The 22,537-nt window shown below is 40.9% G+C and overlaps 1 protein-coding gene across 1 annotated transcript in view; it reads right to left on the reverse strand.

Annotated features, from left to right (window-relative positions):
- luzp1 (leucine zipper protein 1) overlaps window positions 1–22,537 on the reverse strand; it is a 46,263-nt gene that overhangs the window by 8,024 nt on the left and 15,702 nt on the right. The window contains exons 3-6 of the mRNA XM_080042368.1: window positions 9,805–10,151; window positions 7,411–9,685; window positions 6,249–6,844; window positions 5,932–6,102 (exon numbers count right to left, since the gene is read on the reverse strand). Of these exons, the coding sequence (XP_079898494.1) occupies window positions 5,932–6,102; window positions 6,249–6,844; window positions 7,411–9,685; window positions 9,805–9,936 (3,174 nt within the window). The 5' untranslated portion in view covers window positions 9,937–10,151. The remainder of the gene's footprint in view (window positions 1–5,931; window positions 6,103–6,248; window positions 6,845–7,410; window positions 9,686–9,804; window positions 10,152–22,537) is intronic.

Raw genomic sequence — 22,537 nt, forward strand, 5'->3', positions numbered from 1 at the left:
AACAAAAAGCCAACAATAAAGCTTTGGCATCTATTAGCCAAAAGTTGAAAGAAAAAGCTTGAGAATGAGAATGAGTGTAGTGCACTTCAGAACTTAACAGCTTTAAAAAGACGTGTGGCTTCAGTAGAAGGAAAATTAGTAACTTCTGTGTGTGCCAACTGAGAGCTTTTTTCCCCCATTGTGGCTAAAAGTTAATTTAAGAAAATATTCGGGCAAGAGCAACGTCAGCCTATAATAAATGCTGTTAAGTAAGTCGATGTGCCACGGCAGAGGAAATCTACTGGGAACAGCAATATATCACAGACCTGCTCCTGAATGCTTTCAGCTTGGAAAACTCACATTTATAGGCTGTTATAATCAGATACGCCAAATCATGTCTAGCAGCAAAGAATGATGATTGGACCTAATAAAAAAAAAGAAGAAAAGGTGGCACTAAGAAGGGCATTACTGCTACAAGGTAAATATATTGTGCCAACTTTCACATGACAAATGAACTGGTTCTGGGATATATAAAGGAATAATTTGACATATGAGAACCCACCCTGAGGCTATTTGTCATTTCCGATTTAGAGTTTTATATATAAAAATTGACCTGGCATTTTGGAAAAACTTTACTTTGCTTTCCCTTCAAAAATGGAACCCCCAAAAGGCAATCAAATCTCCCTAACAGAACCTCTAAAGGTCACTAATTGACATGTTATATCTAGTTTGTTTATTCTGTACAACAACTAAAGTGTAAAAAGTACAAGTTGTGTGCTGCATTACTTCTCTGCCAGCTTTTCTGCTTATCTGCTGGCTGCAGCTTAATACAGTATTACCCGTACAGACTTGAAAAGGTGCATTTTCCTAAATGTCAAACTATTTCTTTAAGGGTGTTCTATGAGTAGAAGCTTGTCCTCTACAAATACTTCATTCAGCTCATGCACTCTGGAGGTTTATGAGGAAAAGGGACTTTCTGTTTAAGAATGATCAATACAATGTGCAAGTGTACTTTAAAAAAAAACATTGTGAAACAGACATTGTGAGAAGACTCTACTCTCTAATACAGAATGGAGGCCAGCAGATTTCTGAATCAACACAAAAAGCGAGTCAGTCTGCAGGACAAATTATATCCCTGCTTTAAATCTGTCTGCCCGTTGGTCTCTCGCCCAATTTTGAAGGAATAGTGTTGTCTTGCCAATCCAAACTCTTAAATCACCTCTCCCGCGAGACAATACTCTCAATACTCCAGGTGAAATGTTTTTTTTTTTTTTTTTTTTTTTTTTTTTAAAAGGTGAAATTTGTGTTTGACAAGCGAAGGCGATGATCTATTTATTGGTTATGATTTATAGAAGCTATACTTTTATGGCTTTCCATGGATCATTTGTACAGTGTATAGTGTGTGAGATTTTCTTAGTTGTAGAATGTCATGCTTAAGCTGCTGCACAGACTATTTTCCACAGAGCTTGTTCTGTGAGGGTCACATCAGGTGAACGTGAATAGTATAGCAGCTCTGGTCCCACACTCTACCTTGGAGCCGCTGTTTTATTAACTCAACAAAGGATGTTTTGGTATCTTGCTCATCGGCCATGTCGGCCCGCTGTCCTCAGCCAAACATAAGTTTGCGGCTCATTCACATACAGGCTGAGGTTTCCTAATGCTACAGCAGGGAGAAATGACTACAAAGCCATCCTGTTCTGTACTATGCAGTGTGGATTTACTTCCCTCCTAAGCCCTCCCTGTTTTAACACTGACTAGTTGGATTTATTCGTATTCATGTCAATAAAGGTTTTGCAGAAGAAACTACCATAAAGTGTGTTTTGAAAAAATAAATAAAAATGTTTTTCCCTCTTTCCCGGTTCTAGTTCTGCTCAAAATGTACATTAACAGTTCCTTGACAAGTCTATAGCTGTGAGGCTGTACTTGAACTCAATACTATCATCAGCTAATGCTGACATGGTCACAGTGTCAATGTTAACTTGCTGATGTTTAGCAGGTATCATGTTTACCATGTTCCATCTTAGTTTGGTATGTAAACATCAAAACATGCACATATTAGCTAATAAGCCCTAACCAAGTGCATCCAAGGCTGATGGGAATGTCATTAGTTTTGCAAGTATTTGGTCATACAATTGGAAAAAATTTAAAGATATACATGATAATGGCACAAAATAAAAAGTTAGGGATCAGTTATTACATCGTTTAGGGATATGACTGTCTGTACCATATTGTGTGGCAATATATCAAATATTATGAAGACCTTTGAATCAAACCGAAAATCAACTTCAAAGTTAAACAGCAGCGATGATAATACAACCATGACCTTTCAATAGATATTACTATTGTAGTACTGTAGATGGGTTTTTCTCTGTCCCATAAAGGTTTCGATGAATGACAGCCAAATCATTTATACATAAGGTTTAAAAAGGAAAGCTAATCAATAAGCTATCTGTTTGCCTAGGTCGCTTCAAGGTACTTAAAAGGAACTGGGAGTGTTAACTCCTCCTTAATGACTATTGAGCAATCGACAGCATCATCATTCTGCTCTACTGTCATCACTGTGGAGCCTTTGACGTGGATATTGAAACTAATTAAAGTCATGTAGACAGCAACAGATTCTGATCTCTAGCAAAAAAATAAACAAAGCGAACAAAACTTATTATACTCAAAGACAATTTAGGAGGAGCTCATAAATGTACATTTATATAAACAGCTGCTATGTAAATACAGACAGCAACTTTAATCCATCAAGCTTTGGCCAAAATTGGAACAGTCAGGACATCAAATGAAAGAAATATCAATGGGATATCCGTGTATGATGACTAGCTACATTCCTCTTCCATCAACCTATGTAGCTCCATCAACAAATTGTAATTATACAAACCTCTTCTACCAACCTTTGACACTGCAAATACAAACTAATCCCAACCTCCTGCTGTCCTAACTACAGCTGTATTTATCCAAACCTCATGGGAATGGATGCTGTTCAGACCACTGAAATGTTCTATGAATCCAAACCAAAGACGACCGACATCGCTCCAAGACCAATTATGAATTTAAGTATGTTGTTTTTGCACTGTAGCAATTTTTTTTTTGTTTATAATTGCTATCCAAACAGAGTGACCAGTTCACGCTTCACATATTAGGATGAACAAGGTTTTATTGTACCGCATAATCAACCAATTGGGTTTGGGAAATTCCCATACGAAGTGCACAACAAAACTCAAGGGGTGACAACAAGAAAGGCAGTTCTACGGTTGACTGCTAAATTGACCACATTAGAGATGGGGTAGGGACTCGTTCAATTGGTTATATTCAGAGCTCTTTGGCAACCAGGGCTACCAAGGGTCAAGAAGAGGAGAGAAGAACTCATGGTTTGGAATGAGAATAAGTGGTCAATGTCCTGAAAATGCAGAATTGGGGTCAGGGCCATGTAGTAGACCTCATGTGGGCACTGACCCTGACCAACTCCTCAAATAGATGACTTGAAGCCATGTTGTTCATGTCAGGGATTAGATGACAGAATAAATAGGTGGATGGGTGGTTAAGGAAGGGATGGGAGGAGTCAGAGGCAAAACAAAGGTGCCTGTCCCCTAATGCATTTTCAAGTAGTCTATATCAGTGCTAAAAAGGGGGCGTTAAGGGTCAAGGCTCAGTGTTTGACAGTTTCACTAAACCCATTGAGGCTAAAGAGTGGGAGGGGCCCCTGTGGGTAATTACAGGCCCTGCTAGTTGCTATGTTTTCAGATGATGGCTCATCTAGCTGGAGACCAGAGACACCAGGTTTTGTGATGCGTGTTTATTGTCTTTTCTGTGACTGGACAATTCTGATGTGTGAGTGTCTGCATTAGAGTGACACTGGTGAAATCAACCAACAATTTGTGAGGGGAGAAGCAGTGTGAATAATTACTTGACTGGTGATCATATAAGCCAGAGCATGCTGACTATCATTTGAATTATTTTTATACTAATATACTAATACATTATACCTTAGTTTTACCAATTTAAAACTACAAACAATACTTGTCTCATATTAACATGTGAGCATGTGTTTTATTCATTAAACAAAAGCAGAAAAAGTCCTTCAAGGTAAAACTTTGTCTGAACACAACTGACATTACAAATACTTTGATTACATTAAATAAAGCAACACATTATTTGAATTAAGAATTACATGTTAACAACAATAGGTATTAACCACACCAATGCACTTCTTCTATCAAAAGACCTTTTGAATCATGACTTGAGCATAACGGTAACAGAAACAACACTGTGGTTCACCACAGAACGTATTTGTCTGTAGTGTACTGTGTGAAGTCAAAAAACTACAACATATGCTTTAGAAATCTCTTCAGAATCATCTTCTGCTCTCGATCTGTGTGCTGGTTAGTGCAAAACAAACACCGCTTAACTCCAGATAGTTTTATTGCTCCATCAAATGAGGCAGAAGATGATTGACGGCAGACACTTTACATGTGTGTTCTTCGTGTCTGTCTCCCTGGCAACTTCCAGTTTCTTTATAAGGGAAAACACAGATCTTAGTTAGCCTAGTTTGTCAAACTGACAGACTGGTGTGTTATTGTATCCATGGAGCCCCCTCTGTAAGCAGTACAGACATTTTACAATATATTATAAACCAATAGACAAGTAAGTTAATATTATAGTCCATTAGTAGTTTTCACCTCATATTTTCCAGTGACTTGTATAAACTTTCTCACCCCATTTATTAAAGTAGATATGGACATAATCTTACATGTTATTTGCATGGGCAAAAGTACATGAATTATTTGTGAATTGGCAGCTCCATAATCTTCATGTCTGGACAAGTTAGGTGTCAGGTTGTGCTTACAATGGTGAAAGTGTTGCCATATTATTAGATAACCAAAGATCTCAAAATCATAATAGAAATAACTTTCTAGCCACAAATATAAGCTCTTGCACAGTGAAAGATGTGCATACATACTGTGCAAAAATAATCACTTCTGTGGACCAATGCACAATCAAAGATTAATATTGTACTATGTGGAGGCCAGTATTTGAACAGATATCTTCAGTAATGCTTGTGTAGAATAGTAATGCAGCACTCACACACTGTAATGTGGTGGCACATTTAAATACAAGAAAGATATTTTCTTCCTTTTGAGGTTTTTTCCTAACCATCTTTTCCCCCTGTTGAGGTCTTTTTTCATTTCCATCCTCCCTCTTTTTTTTGTCCCACCCTTTTCTCGTTGTGCTTACTGGGGCAGCAGGAGTGGGACCTAAAGAACTGCTGTGCTAAGCTTGAAGACGCAGAGCCTGGCGTCAGGGAAAAATACAAGCTGAGCTCTCAAGCACAGTGGACACACCAGGAGCTCAGTCCTGCGGTTGTACTTTTAAGACTTATCTTCAGGACAAAAAAAAACAAAACAGAAACGATGGTGAGAATATATGCTATTTGTTGATTGGTGCTGTAATACCTTTACCTTCATAGGTATTCAGAATATTATAGAAGCTACATTATGCAGTAATAGTTTAGGCACATGTTTTTTTTATATTAGAGATGTTTGAGAAATGCACCATAAAAGATGACAAGAGTCAATGTGATCACTTTTCTAAGAAGTGAGGAATTACATTTTAGCCAATTCAGTCTGAAGTTATAACACCTGCATGAGACTCAACGTAAACAAAACCCTATAATAAAGGTTCAACCCAGCACTAAAAGATTTGTCATAGTAATTGAGACCAACAGACCATGTCTTAGTGATGATCAGACATGTTATGGAAACGCTAGAGTAAAGAAGAAGAAAGAAGTAAAGATCAAGCATGTAAAATTACCAGCAACATTTTGTTACACTTTTTGTTTTTACCATTTGCCTTATAAAGAATATATTTGCATTAACACTTCCTAACCATTTGCATAATTTGTAAACGATACAGGCAAAACGTGTAAAAACCCAAAGTTGGTTGTCCTACCTGTGGTGTGTATGGTCGGTTCCAGGACTGAGAGATAATGGGTGCGTGTGGTACAATCCTTCCCAGACCTCCTGCCTCCATGGCGGGGGACTGTGAGCGTTTGTTTCGGCGAAGCCCTGGTTCCTCGACCTCTCCAGTGTTAGTTGAACTGTTGATCCTACGCATGTACACCTGTGACAGGGCACAACACAACCAGCTACATTATGCAGCTCAAGCAAGTAGTTCACTCATATTCTCCAATTTACTAGTCCTTCTGTTTGAAGAATGTACTCATTTTCCACTCAATACTTTGTCTCATACATTGATTTATATCTCACCTCTGCGGGGGATGGTTTGGCACCCTTCTGTGCCTCAGAATTCCCAGCAGCTCCTGTTCCACTATTTATCATTTCTTCTGTATCAAAGGTGGTTGCCCGGTAAGCCCTCCATGTTGTCGGGGTTTCTGCTTCATCTTCTGACCCACCATCAGTTATCGTCCTTGTGCCTTGTGCCCGGCCTGGCTCATCAACTGAAGCAGCGCCCCGCGTCTTCCAGGTGCTTCTCATAGTCACATTCTTTAAGTCTGGTAAACTGTCTTGTGAGTCTTGGGAGAGCTGGTTTTGTCTTTGGCGTCTCCAACTGGTGACCGTGGTGGTGCTAGTGCTGCTGCTGCTTTCGAAGCCTGACTCTGTGTCGTTAAAGTCTGCAGAAGTGGTTTCCGGGGACTGGAGGCTGAAGTTGCTTCGCTGGCAGCACAGGTGGCTGGTGGTGGTCTCAACTCTGGAAGTGTTGTTAGGTTTGGACCTTGATGAGGAATCACTGTGGTTGTCTACCCCATAGTCCTGGTCCTGGCTCGGCCGCAAGGTGATCTCACTCTTGGGAATTGAGATCTCATATGGAATGGAAATGCTGCCATGGTGCTCACTGCTGGGGCCTGGTAATAAGTAATATTATATCAAATATTTTCTAAGCAAAACCAATTGATAGATAAAGACTGTAATGCAGTGTACCTCATAATATCAAAGTGTTTGACATTTTGGTGGCACAGTTCTGTGGAATCTACAGTCTTTGTCTAGATCAGGACCAATAGTCCATTAGTTTTTTTGTGAATTTGACTCCACTGAAAGCTATATAAAGTAAACGAAACTGTACTTGCAAGAGAATGAGGAACCTCAAGACTACAGCACAAGGAATCTGTCATGCTGCCATGAAAATGACATGTAGTTAAAAAGTAATTAACATGTAGTTTTACTGCTTAGGAAATATACTATTGCAGTTCTATTATAGCTCATGAAGTAAACAACATTTTTGAACTATGCTCTTAACAATACAGACATGATACAGTGTTTGGGTAGTGGCGTTGCATTACAGTGATGTCGATGAAGTTATTGCTTGTGTGAACAATTAAAGAGTTAAGCAGAAAATGTTGCTCATTTGTGTAAAATGCCAGTGTTTAGTGTTTACTGCTGTGAAACTGGTTTGTGATTTGCGAGAACTTACCGATGAGGATGTTACTGGTGGAGGTGTGGCGTTCTTTGATTGGCATGTGTTCACTGGACACACTGCTGCTGCGACTGCTGGTTCTTGAAGAGCTTGGGTCATTGGGGTAGATGGTTATACTACTCGTCATTTTACTAGTGGTGGTCATGACAGGCTTGGAGGAGATTTTGGGTTTGCCATTTGTAGATAAAGGTTCGGAAATCATCACTTCCTTCCTGTCAATCTCAACAATGGCAGGCTTGATGACAGCTTTTGATCTCAGTGCCTCACGTGGGCTGCACACCCGCTGGATCTCAATCCCTGATGCTGTATGCGTGGGCCCCTGCTGGCCTCCTTCAGCTAACGGTGTTCTGCTATGGAGCTCCTCATCAAACGAGCTCCTGGAAGAAGAACCCTCAGAATTTGAGTCATGGACATGGGAGTATCTAGGATATCGGGAGGATGCAGTCCTACTGCTTACATTTGAAGTAGTCATTTCAGTTACAGGATCAGGTTCAGAGGGCCTTGAACCAGTAGATTCTGTTTCGGACGCAGATGAATGACCCTCTGATCCCTGGTCGTTGGGCAGCAGTTGAGCAACATTGGATCTGTAGGCTGTGTAGGATCCATTGGCTTTGGACAGGGTGGAGGCAACAGATATGGAGACAGGTTCCTGAACCTGGTCTGTTGATTCCTGATCAGAGGCAGATGCTGTGTCCTTCTCTATAGCAGATATATTGTTGATGTTACTGGAGCTGTCAGGCACTACATCAGAGTTGTTTGATTCGCTATCACTACCAACGTACAATTTCGAAAACTTTTCTACTTTGCTCTTTTTAGCCTCCCCATCAGTCTGTTTGTGAGCTGTCCTCAGTGGCTTCTGGACACTAGCTGCTGGAGGATAGCGACTAAGAACAGATGCTTTTTTAATATCATTAGAAGGTGTATTTGCAGAGGAGAGAGTGGCTACTCTTGTTTTGTCCTCAGTTCCTCTTCCTGTGTCTCTTATTCCGTTATCAAATGAAATCGCAGTAGTTGGCGTTTTGGGCGTCCTTCTACTTTTATGAGCAGGACTGAGGGCTCTCCTCACAGACTTAGGAGAGCTCTCCTCTTTGCTCCTCAGCTTGGTTTCTCTCTTATGCTGGGGAGAGAGCTCCCTGTTCCTGTGTTTGGGGGAACTCGGCTCTGAGGGAGTTGCAGCACTCCTATATTTGGGCTTCTCTTGTCTGAAACTTGCCTTCGGAATAACCTCTTCATTCTCAGCTTTGCCATTCTCCAGGACCTTAGCAGGGCTGTTGGGGCAAATGTTAGTGCTTCCATTGCCGTGTTTATCCACATTACTGGTTCCATTTCTTCCGATTCCACCTTTTCCACACAGCTGCGTCCTAAGCTGGTCCACCTGCTCGCTCAATTGGTGAGCTCGATTTCTTTCCATATGGAACTTCTCATGAAGTTCGCCATTTTTCGACTCAGAGCTCTTTAGATTGTCCTCCACTATCTCCAGCTGTTTAAGGCGTTTTTTCAGCCTTTCTACTTCCTGCGTCAGCTCCTTTACTTTGTTGTCCTCCTCCGGCAAGCCCTCAATACCGCTATTCTTCTCATTCTCAGATTTGTTCACAAGACCAATGTTGTCATCATCCATCTTTAAGTAATCAAGGCTCTTCTTGCGTCCCGCCAGTTTACTTGTGAGGAGGCCTGTGGATGGAAGCTCATCCTCAATTCGTGACCTCATAAAGTCTGCACGACTAGGGTCTGCTGACATTCCAATGCGGTTCTTCTGTTGCTCCAATTTTTCTGTCAGCTTAAGAATTATCTTCTCATCCTCTCGTTGCTTCTCTATAAGCCTTTTACGCTCACTCACAAATGTCTGGGTGAAGCCTTTAAGTTTCTCAAGCTCCATAGCCAAAGCCTGCTCTGCTCTGTCCAGCTTTTTTTCAGACCCCTCCACCTCTTTCAACCGTCCTTTGAGGGCTTCCAACTCAGATGAGAGCTTCTTAGTCAAGTTCTTTTCCTCATTTAGGCTTAGGCAGAGCTGGCTGCAGTCAGACTTGCTTTTCCCAAAAGCTTCTTCCAGTTTCTCCACATCGGCCATCCTCCGTTGTAGACGTTCTACCTCAGCTTTGAGCTCCTTTGTAAGGGTTTCCTCCTCTTCCAGTTTCTCTCGAACTGTGCGGCAGAGGTCCTCTGCTTTGCGTACCTCCTCATCCTTTCCCTGGATCTTTAGGAGATTTTTCCTTAGGACCTCCACATCATCAAGCAGGGATGAGTTGCTGCCTTCTGCCTGGATGATTTTGTCCTGTAGAGGAGAGAGAGAGTTCAACCATTATTCTATTCATGTTGTTTATTTCTCCATCGCTTTCCCCTTATTTCTTCTGAAATGCACACAAAAACGAACAGACTTCTACCAGTACTAACCTGCAAGTCAATTAGTTCATCCTCACACTTTTGCAGCTTGTTGGTTGCTTCTTCCAGTTCATCCAATTTTCGACCGAGACTCTGTAGCTTGTTCCGCAGGTGGCGGTGTGTAATGTCTTTATGGTCAGACATGGCTACAGAATTATTTGTGTTATATCTGTGCCTGTTTTCTTATTTAAATTATTTGATGACAAATGGGAGGTCCGCATTTGTGTGGTAGTGATATCCAGTCCTTTAGGTTCTTGAGAAAGTACTATTTTCTCTCCACAGTCTTGCTTTCTATCGTGACTGTCACTTTAAGACTTTGACGTTCCCTCGGAGTGGCGTTTAGCAGACAAATCTGTCATCTGTAGGAGGGAGAGAGGAAAAAACACTTAGTCATCCCTAGTCAATGACAGTCATTTGCATTCTCAAAAGGTAGCATTGTTTGTAGACTTCACACCAATTTGACATGACTTTTCCCATTCCATCTTACTGTAGTGACACCAACCATAGGACAAGACAAAAACATGAATGCATGTAAAAGAAATAAATGCTGGTACATGATTTACCACAAACAGGAAAAATCTCGCTTTGTATACATTTTTACATCAATTATCAATTACAAGTATGACCAGGTATTCAAAATCACCTTTTATCCTCATGACAATTACAAGAAAAGTGCATCAAGAAGACTAAATATACAAACTGCACCACTCTTCCTTATTGACATTGAGCCACTATGCATTTCACCTTGTCTGTCCTTCGCAGGAGATGGGGGTTACACTGCTTGTGTGTGTGTGTGTGTGTGTGTGTGTGTGTGTGTGTGTGTGTGTGTGTGTGTGTGTGTGTCAGTATGAGGGTTTCAACATGTCTGCCCCCCCCCCTTGCTCTTGCCTGCCTGCGTCTGCTGACAGCAGCATTTCTCGATAACGCCGGCCCTGTTCACAGTTCACACACCCCCATCGGCACACATACACAACAGTCACCGGGGCAACCACTACATCACTGGGCCGTCACAACACTAAACCCTTCATGGTCACTTGGGACAGATTTTGATGGAAAAAAAACAACAGAGACTAGTAGGCTGAAATAAATTAGCCGATACAATATATGGAACAATAGGGAAATCTCATAATTGCAAATTCGGATACTGAAGCTGTCATTTGCCTTGGTAGATGGAACAATCATGTCAGAGGTAGGATGATATGTTTCAACAGCTATTAAAACAATAAGCTAGTAACCATCTGTGGGCCAAGCATGGTGCTATGTGATGAGAACAGAGATTATTAGCACGCCACAGCGTGCCTGTCAACATGGCCTCCATGAATCTAACAGCTGATCCTGAAGCTTCTGTCCTATGCATGATTCAGGTAGCAGGCTTTCCTACTCCTTCGAAATCCCAATACTCCCCTTCCCCCGTCAATTTCAAGCTTCCCTCTCTGACCGCGATGGAAAAAAAATCGACAAAAGGGTAGGACATAACATCTGCACACATCATCACTTATCGACCCCTCGGCTCCATGTCTCCTCCCTCCCATTGTCTACAGTACCATGTTCAACGATCACCCTTCTGGAGCTACAAACCACTACAGACTACTGTAGTTTTCTCTTCCATTCAATTACTTTTACTGCTGTAGAAACATCCACCAATACAGTAGATTTAATCACTCTCTTTTATCTGCATGAACTATACATGGTATACAACAAGGTATAACTTGCCATTATGGTTTACTCCAGCATAGTTTCATATATTTTCTATCGTTTCATTTGGTGTAAAAAGCCCAAACCACTGTCCCCACAATTAATTTAATGTCTTGTTGAACATAAACCAAGGCAATAAGCTTTGAAGGTCAATATGGCAACGATTACTTAATGAAAAAGCACAATGTGAACTCAAAGTGTTTAGCTGCTAGGATTTGAATTATTTTTAACTTTCATGAGGTCTAGCGGTTTGGTAATCTTCTCAGTGGAGTCCCAGACTTTGAGGAAATACTACACTGCAAAGTACATGGAATGAGAGGGAGTAGGGAAAAAAGACAAATGGGGAACAATGTTAGAGAAAAAACTGCTAGCCTGGCTGTCCACTTGAATGCCAAAACACCTTAGTCAATAAAGTCATTTTGTGCTGGATTAGCTTTGCCCAGCTGTGGCTTGTTAAGTGAGTTGTAGACCATTTTCTATGTTGTATTGAGGTGGTCGCTGTGATCCAAACCTGTTCTGACTGATGCTGTTCCAGTGAAATATAAGTACAATGAAACATCCCTTTGATTAAAAGCAGAGAGTGCTCACTGGCATAAGACATTTTAAATAGCTACAGTTCAATTCTACATGACAGCTGTTCATACTGCACAATGCAGCTAGGCGAAATGTTGCCACAGAAAAAGTTAAGGGAATAACCTTTAAACAATGTGAATCGGGAGAAAGAGTTTGATTCCTTGGACACCAAATTGAAGCTGACTCAGGGAGATTCGCACAAGAATCCCAATGCACTTGTACTTGTACCTATGCAAATGGCAATAAATATATTCTATTCTATTCACAGTCATTTTTTCCAATTTGTTACTCATACTGTCCTTACCCATTCAATAAAGAAATGTTGTTTGTGTTAAGCCTTTACCTATTTTCTTAACATATTTCTGAATATCTTGCAGCTAGGTTTTGGGACTTATACATGGTTTCTGCGTCTAACAACTATTTCATCCTGGTTAAAAGTGGTGAATCACTGGATCCAGGATCCATTTCATTCTATACCTCCATCTTTCTCAAACAACAACACTAGCCAGGCCAAGTGGGTGCATTTAAGGGCTGTGGTGCGTGCAGAGGGACTTTGCCAAGAGCTGGCCTCTGCCAAACCAATCAACATACCTGATTCACTTATTGCAGGGCTGAAACCTCATTAGCTACATCTGAGACAAGGCAGGAGGGAATCAGAAGGCGGCAGAGAGAAAGGCAAGGGATTGGAAATGGAGAGTTTACTATATCATTATACCACAAATGTCTTCCATTTGGGACCATGACCCACATAGATAAGTGTGCATAAACCATAATATTCATGTATTCCTTTGATTTTCCACACCAAGAATCTGCACACATCTTCCACACTCAAGGATCTGGAAAATACTCCTAAATTTATTATGTGTCTGTTGCACAAAAAGCAATAGGTGTCGAATAGTTGTTTGGCCAGGAGCAGAGTTTGAAAATGTAGAGAAGGGAGGGAATGGAGGGAAGGAAGTATGGAGAGGGGAGTTGCTGAGACATTCTGAACCCAGCTCAAATTGAACACATACTTTCATTCCTCTGTTCTGTGCCTTGTTTGATAATTATGGAAAACCTGGAGGGGGAGGAGCTGTGAGGCAGGGAAACTGACCCCTTTTAGACACATTCCTAATGACGGACTAACCAGGGCACTGCCAATGTCTCACTCTGCCTTGTGTCTGCTCTTAACCAGGATACTGACAGGCTCTCCCATGCCTTCTTCTGCCAAAGCCCTTTCGTAACCAGCAGATTGTCTGGGTTCTATGGCCAAGGCTAAGAGAGTATATGAGAATGTTTCTTAGATTTTGCTTTAGTCTGCTCTCTAAGCTGATCCTGATGCTCTGAGCAGAGAAGGCTTCGGAGAGCCAGTCAGTGGCCTGATTTTGAGCAGAGCAGGGAGAGCATTGGACCAGTTGGTCCTTCTTTAGGCATGAGCATCATATGGATCAGGACAATTTGAAATCCAGACTTGATTTTAGTCAAAGATATTCCAGTACGTAATTGCTTTCTGAAGAGATTCCTGCGATTGTCTTTGCCAAGGTTGTATTGTCCTGACTGTTGGGAAAACTTGTGAATATTGCGATTATCTGACCCTAGTGTATTGACAGGATATCATCTAAGCGTACACATAAACTATTACAAAGCTCACAAGTTAAGGTGAATAGTAAAAGCTGCTAAAGCCGAGCCCTGACTGCTCAGTACAACAGTAGGACTGTAAGAATCTGGCACCTTCCACTTCCTGAAATCTGGAAGGGAAGTTCTCTTACTGACCTCTCGCTAACTCCTACTGACATTGTTATAAGAAGAAGACCAATGAGACTGTTGGGCAGCACTAAGAGTGTAGGCTGACAGTGAGTACAGTTTGCTTGAGATAACCTCTGCCTCTAAATAAGTCAATAAGGGTCTGTGTTTAGTGATTGAAGACAAAGTTAATGTGATGGTGAACAGATAACTAGCTAAAGCAGGTTTAGCAAGGAGGTGCTTTTTTCAGCTCAGAGTACTTTGGAAATCATGTCGAGAGCCTTTCGAACAAGACCAGACTACAGCACACAAAGCACTTTTTAGTTGTTGTCATCAAGCGCGTCAGTAGCTACGAGACCAATTGTTGTTCACAAACGGCTTCTAGTCCCACTTCCTCCTCAATTTTGATTGGTCATTCCCAGAAAGTGAGTTGACGAGCGGTGCTTTTCTTAAAAAGTTGAATCGTTTTCCACGTGAGCCACCCAAAGTGCTCCGCCTCCACCCAAAATACGAGCCGTTAAGCGCATTTAAACACCAGCTGTGGTGCTGGGAAAAGGCATGCTGCTAACATGCCCTACCATCGAGAATGGATTGCAGGACAGCACTGGCAACACAAGAAGCGCGTCCTATCGACAGGGCCCCTGTGGTGAAAGCTAATTACTAATTGAGACATACAACACACCGACAGTAGGAGTAGTTTGGGGACTGACTGAACAACCCCGCCTTGTGGAAAATCTCTAGCCTGCTAAATGAGAATGTTTGAGTTCGTGAAAGTCTGAGTTACATGCCTAGGGTGATTCACGTCTAAAAAAGAGAAAATGGGGACTGACACGCAAGGACAGACAGATAAAAATGCAGTAGGAGCGCCAGACAGTGACGCATGCGAGGGGAAGGGAAGGACAAAGAAATTGAAAAGAAGAGGGGCTTCATTTTGTCCTGGCCCAACAACACCAAAATTGTCTTGGAATGTCCAATCCACTCTGCTTGCTTTAGCTCTCTCAAACACACACCAAGGTTACAATCATACACCATATCATTAGGGCTTTAGCCACTCTCTCCCTGCCTGCCTGTTGCCTTCAGTACATTTTGTTCTCTCCATGAAAGAGAGAGGGAAGAAAAAAAATCCCCTTTCTCTTGCACTTGACATTAGGTTGGAACTTTGCAGTTCTTCTGCCTCATAAACGGTAGTTAATGAAGGGCCTGAGTCCAATCAAAATGGCTTGACCACATTTGCATGTAGGGGGTTATCGCAAGTTTGCGCGTGTGTGTGTGTGTGTGTGTGTGTGTGTGTGTGTGTGTGTGTGTGTGTGTGTGTGTGTGTGTGTGTGTGTGTGTGTGTGTGTGTGTGTGTGTGTGTGTGTGTGTGTGTGTGGAGGGACAACTGCAGTGGATGGATGCTGGCGCAGCACTTGAAGCCACAAGATGGTGGAGACCTGATGCTTGGCCTGCCTTTTTCCATTTTTCCAAGAAAGAGAAAACCGGCATCCCATAATGTTCGGTTTGTCGTTTCCTGTGCTGTCATGTTACTTTTTACTCTGCCTTTTCTTTTCTATTTTTTTTTCACCCTTTCAGTTTCGCACCACTTCTGGAAAAACGGTACAGAACTGAAAGGCAGTGTTGCATTACAGTATAAAATGGCTGTGGAAGAACAAAAATTCATGTAGCTGGTTCATTAGAACATTAAATGGGATCAGAATGCCTTTGCTCCTTCCTTAAGATCCTGGGTGAAATTATTATTACCAATTACAGTACACATATCTAAATGTGGTGAAATAGTGTGTAAAAAAACATTGTCCCTGGTAGAAAAATAGATTTGTTTATGGGAAAGGACATGCAAGTCAACCACAATACCACAATAACGACAAAGCAGATGTCTGCTAGTCTGTGCAACATATGTTAACGATGAAGTATTCTTCAGTGACATTATTTCCTTTCTTTTCTTTCATCAGTTATATCTGCCCATAAGAAATAGATTGAAAGCAAAGTGAAAACTTTGTTATAACACAGTTTTGCTCCATTGGGCTTGAAGGTATTTTCTCAAAGGCTGCCAATGACTGGATCACATGGGCACATTATTTTTTACAGTTATTTCAGTTTAGATTTCCTGTAATGAGTTAATAGTCTGAATTAATTTAACAATTTAAGAGGAACAATTTCTTTTTAAGGGAAAACCTAAATATGAGAGCGAGAAGGAAGAAAGACGAAAAATAAAGACAGCAGTGCAAGAAAAGGTCCATTGTTTGGGCAAGGAAGTTATTGTCTGGTTTCGCAAAGTATCAGCGGTATGTGGGAAAAATGTTTTATTTGAAAGTCTTTAGACTGACATACCACCATAAGGACAATTCCTGGACAATTCCAGGTAAGCTTTGAACCAATTGTATATTCAACTGACCATACTCTAGCTGAAACAATTAATTAAATTAATTGGCAAAATATCTCTGGGAAATTATGAAGGGCATTTTTCACAGTTTTCTGACATTTAAAGAGAACTTATTGATAAATTGAAAAAATTATATCCTGATCCAATTCATTACACAAATAATTATTATATGCAGCGGTTTTAAAGCTTGGCTGGAAAGTAACTGTTGTCTCTTCAGTCAGACAGTAACACAGAGCCTTTTCTAGGTCTCCCCTCCCCTCCTGTCTGTCAATCTAGTTTCTGGGGCTTAAAGCGAGGGGGCATGATTAGAAGATGAGAGAGGGAATCAGGGAAATATGGGGAAAGGGGAGAGAACGTTGGAAGAGCATTTCAAGAGTGTGATGGTTTTACACATAGCCTACACTAAATGTTTGGTTTTCTTTACAGTATATCCTACTTGCAGATGTATCTTTGGAGAGGTTAAATCAAACTCAAAGCCCTCAGAGCTTATCTGCTTGGCTGCTGCTCTTGGTGGCACAACAGTAAATTAGAGCAATGTGCATGATCATAAAAGCAGCTCTACACACAGGATTACATGCAACTGAAGCAGAGAGGGGGATGTTAGATGCTCTATTTAAAAACAGCAGCAACCGAAATACCGGCCAGTCAGTTGCTTGCCCGCCCTCAGGCAAAGGAGGAGAGCTCAACATAAATGTAATCTGCTTTGATAGAAAAACAGAATATCACACAGTGCTGGATGGTTGGATGGATGCTCAGAAACAGGTTAGTGGGTGCTTCACTTGACGTGAAATTTCAATGCTACTTTTAGCATCACACCTCTCAGTTTGCCCGAAATGGCACCAAAAAGTTATTGAATAGCAGGTGATGCTAACAATAAGTTATTCATAGGACCCCTCTGGTTCCATAAGTAACCAAGACCTGACCCATCCTTTTATACTATACCAGTATATTCAGTCTAGTTTAGGGTCTCGTAATGCTGCTGGTCGCAGGCAATGTGCTTCAATTATGGCTGCAAAAAATTATTGTTACATTATCGATCAAATTGTCAATTGTTGTCTTTCTCCAGTAATTACAGATACAATTCTGAAAAATGTCCACCTTGTTTTCAAAGAGTCCATGTGATCGAAATCGAATTGCAATCAGCTCTTATCACGTTGTTAGTGGTTATTTTTGCAGGAGAAGATAGTGCTGCATTATTTTTAAATCTTGACAACAGATGTTTGAGAGGTGTTTGTCATAAATCTCCTCCAACTACTTTTTTTTTATTTCTATTTCGTTTCCAAAAGAAGTGATCACTGCAAAGATGAACATTTTAAATGTTTTAAAATATCAGCCACCATCAAGTTAACATATTTAACCCATATTGATGTGTCCATTCTCAGTCCGTTACTAACATGTCCATTACTGCTGACTGTCTAATACCTTATTAAGAGTTACATTTTAAACATTATACTAGAACTATGTATGCAATACTTTCTGAATATGTGTGGGGCCAACTTGCATAAGTGCTTCAAACAAACAAGTTTGACAACACTCCTTATATTGATTTAAACACAGAGATTTACAGTATGTCCCATGTGACTTCCTGTCATGTTTCCGTGAAATATTTCCCAGAACTGCTCCAGGAGTTCCTCAGCCCACTGCCCTCTGTGTTTGGGGTCAGAGGTCACTGACACAGTAAACATGCAAAAAACCCGACACAAGACACAGGATGCAAACAGGAGTGAGGGCCTGATTAGGAGAGCAGATTGGGACCTTTCTAGCGCAGTTTAGCCAAGTCGAACTGACTATAAAACTATAGAAAGGAGAAATGCAGTTTTGTGTTATACACAGACAACAAAAAACACATGGTTACTTCACACATGGATACAATTAAAAATAAATTTAAGCTCCAGTGCTTTGTGAAAAACAAAGATGACAAATCAGTTACTTTTGGGATTGCACACAAGACATATGATCAGACGGGGGCACGAGGGAAATAAATACACTAAATCAATCATGCTCAGTGAGCAATGAGTAAAAGTTGTGTCCATAAAAGCCATGTGTGCAAACATTAAATCTTATTGAAGAAAAACCTGTTACACATATAGACCCACCACTTATAGGTACACAGAAAACAAGGATAATAAATATTTATCAAAAAAGACATAAATTCAGACTTGTAATGTAATAATACTTTTGAAGGCCAATAAACTCTCTTGTCTTCTGCACATTTGTTTGTATGTGTGTGTTGATACAATAAAACAAGTACAAAATTGTACCTTTGATTAACTCAACCTACAAGAACTCTTTGACCTCCCATTAACAGAGCATTTTCTGTCTGGACCAAGACCAGCCACCTATTTAAAGCTACGTTTAACAGCTGTTCAAGCACTCTCAGGTATCAGCAGACGTCAGCACAAACTTTATATGACTGGACGAGTGTACGCAGATGTGCGCACACCATGAACTGCCTGTGGAGGAATGTGTGCGTGTCACACAGTTATATGCCGATAAGAGAACATAAAAACATCACAACATGATGACACTTGTTAAGAGTCAACACTGGGTGAATAACAGCCTGTGTGTGTCTGGCTGAATAAGTATGAGTCAGACAGAATGAGGCGAAGCAGACGGACACAAGTGAAGAGAGAGCTACATAGTGATAAGATCAGAAAATTACAGATAATGTTGCCTTTACTCATTCATCACCTCCACTCCAAACTATTTGTTAGTCTCTTTGTTTAAGAGTTAGTAGGAGATTTACAAAACCTTTAAAAAAAGGAAAGAAAAAAGAAAATAAATCTGTGATCAAAATCAATAAAATCTTGTCGAAAGTGATTTGTTTTTCGTGGCATTTAGTTCCAGGAAATCTTTTTTTTTTCTTTCTTAGTGATGCTGTACAAAACAAGGAAGTTCCAGGAATTCTTAACATTGCAAGATGAAAGCTAAAAAAAAGAAAAAAGAAAATACATACAAGTGCTTTTTACTGCACTTATATGCAATACAATTCAGATAAATATAAAAATGTTGCTAATGTAGTGTGAACTGAAACAGAAAAGGCAGAATTTATGGCCAATTTGTCTTTTGATCCATAGGCACTGATGATTGTTTTCTGGCTAATCTTGAAGTATTAAAACCTAACTTTAGACTAAACAGTCAGAAGAGAGCAGACTGAGCCACACACTGTCTCTACAGAATCTGCAGGCACACAGACAATATGAGACATCCAACAACACACCGGGTGCCATAGAATTGGGCAATAACAGGCTCATCAGAGAAGTGAAGTTAGATTCATGGTGAAAACTCTTTCCCACATTCATTATTTACACGCTTACTCAGGAGGACAGGGTTGAAGAAATGTAAAAGGACCAAAATCAAGCAAAGGTCTGCGGAAAAAAGGAACATGACACTATAAAAAAATCAACTGTACACAGTCAGTGATATTGATATTTGAAGGATTACTACCTTCAAATGACAGTATATGCTGGTGCATTTGACCCCTTCTTAAAAGTAATTCTAACAATCTAAGGATTAACCTAAGTGAGAAACTGAACAGGAAGTTAGCAATTGGGTATTTTAATTAGCATGAACATGCCACTCCTCTGTTTCCTTCCCTTATCCTTCATCCTCATCCCCTTCTGTATTCCTGCTGTATTCATACTCAATGTCCTTTGTCCCACTGCAACTTATTATGGAGTGGGCATTTTACCAGGCTGCCCGCCCCGACCTCCTTACTAGCTGACGACAACTGACTACAAAACACTGCCGATTCACAGACACATCAAAAGCTCTTAGCATGCAGCCCCCCCTTCAACCCCTTCTGCCTGGCTGCTCGACATCATGCTCATTCACTGCATTCCCATCCCAGCACAGGAGACACACACACACACACACACACACACACACACACACACACACACACACACACACACACACACACACACACACACACACACACACACACACACACACACACACACACACACACACACACACACACACACACACACACACACCGTGGTTGGTTGGTTGGCAGAGCTTGGCAATGCCTCATCAGGCCTGAGCCTTGGCATTAGCAGCCTGCTGCGGCTGAATGGAGACCTCAGTGGCTCTCTGATGAGGGAGAAACAGAACAGAGAGAGAGAGGGGAGAGAGAGAGGGCAAGCAGCAAAGCTTAGAGAAGATGTCAATGTGCAGTGCAAAATGCAATGCAATGCGATGATGCAAAGTAAGCAAAGAAAGATATATAGAGAGGGAGTGAAAAGCAGAAAAGGAGGGGAGAGTGACGGTGAAGGAGAGGAGAGTGACTCCACAGAATGTAGAGCAGGTAGCTGCCAGAGTGGATTACTGCAGCAGGAATGCAGCAGCACTGTCGGCAGGATGGAGGGAGGGAGGGAAGAGGAGAGCAAGAGAGCAGGAGGTAAAAGAATGAAGTCGTACATGAGAAGAGAGACAGAGGCACTCTGGATCATACAGTTATTACAGATCGTCCGGGGTCACGCAGGGTCAAACTACCCTACAAGCTGAGCTGCATATTACATTTCACATCAAGAAACTTCAATTTGAAATGACCTCTGGTGCACAGGAGTGAGTCATTGTTTGGTTTCAGCACCACTGATGAGGAGAAACAAGAATGGATGAGGTGAACAAGAATTATATCAAACGATTCCTATTTAGTATTAGTATTCATATCTGCTTTATGGCAGGCTTACAAGTCCTGATCATGGGAAACCTGAATACAAGTAGGAAGTAGCTTTTGTAGCAGATCGCAGACATGAGGAGTTCCTTTTTCCTGTTTCCCCTAGCGCTTTTCATGGTCACTATTGGTTTCCGGACTATTTAGGATGAATTCATCTCCAGCAGGATGTGAGTAGCAGTGTCAGGAATACTAAATGCTTGTGAAGTGAGGATGCACAGCACACGCCTTGTCCACATATCGACCTTAAAACTGTGGAGCGAGCAGACAGCCGAGTAGACGTAGTAAGACAATGACACGTATATAGTGTGTCCGCTGACTAACCTAGCCTGATAACGCACTCTCACTGAGCCTCTCTGAGCAGAGTGAATGTTTATAGGTATGAATGCAGATATACTGTATATACAGTACAGTACACATGTATGTTGTGCCACTCCTTGCCGACTTCAGGCAACAAGGAAGTGCGGCGCCGGCGTTTGTGCCCAACAGGAAGCTAACTCACAAAAGAGCAGAGGAGGGGCGGAAGAGTCGCAGGGAGAGAGGAAGGGAGGAAAAGGTGGGAAAAAGGAGGGGATGAGGACAGGAGTAGAGGTGAAGGCGGAGGGAGAGGTGAAGGGAGCCCAGAAGAAACATTTGAAGTAGAATTATTATCAATGTCATGAATCCATTTTGTCCGACTGGGTGACCAGGAACAACACACACTCACACACAATAGCCTAGGGTATCTGTTGGTTTTGGAAGGCCGTATTTTCTTCCTTATTTGTCCAATTTTTTTAGCTGCAAGAAATGGAAAGATCTGCATTGCTCTAATGTTTGCGGACTGTGCACTATGGCCGCAACTAACGATTATTTTGATAATCGATTAATCTATCGATTATTGAAACGATTAATCGGATAATAAATCAATTAATTACTCAATGGCTACTAATAAGCTATTCAATTTAGCTTGAGGCTTGTATTAGGCATGTGCTCACTAACAATAAAGACAAATATAATTACAAATTTCAATTTGACATTAGCTGATATAAAAAATAAATAAAATCAAGTACGTTTTCTTTAAAACAAATACAGAAAAAGTGCTCATATTAGGGCTGGGCGGTATGGTCAGAATCTTCTATCACGGTATAGTATTTTTCTTTTAAATTAAATTAATTAATGGATTAAAATAACCATAGGCCTACTGTACTTTTAATTAGATTGTTTTTCTTTTACTTTGAACTTGAATTTCTGTACAAACAAGAAAATGATGCAAAATAGAAAATACCCCACCTCTATTGACACGTTTATTTATTGGCTTTATTCTGGCAGTGCAATATAAAAACGCAACAATCAGAAATAGTAGATTCAGCTCAAGAAGATCACTCCTATCACTCCGTTATCGATTACTAACTATTATTTAAATCGTCGGCGAGGAATTTGGTTAGATTATGAATTCATTTTTTGTTTAATCGTTTCACCCTTACTGTGCACACATCAGGAGCAAGGAGGCAATTAGCTAAGCTTAGCAATATGCAAAACTTTGTTTTAGGCTGGAAGGACCGGGAAACAGCTGGTTGGGCTATCTCTAAAGTTGAAAAAAAAATACTCCAAAAACAACAGTTTCAGGTTGAAGATGCAGTGACGTCAAAGTTGCCAGACAAGCGTCGCTATCACTGTAATGATAGGGAAGGTGGATCAACAGTTAGCACGTAAATAAC

The sequence above is a fragment of the Ammodytes marinus genome (genome assembly GCF_949987685.1).
Source record: "Ammodytes marinus genome assembly, chromosome: 15".
NCBI classification, from domain to species: domain Eukaryota; kingdom Metazoa; phylum Chordata; class Actinopteri; order Uranoscopiformes; family Ammodytidae; genus Ammodytes; species Ammodytes marinus.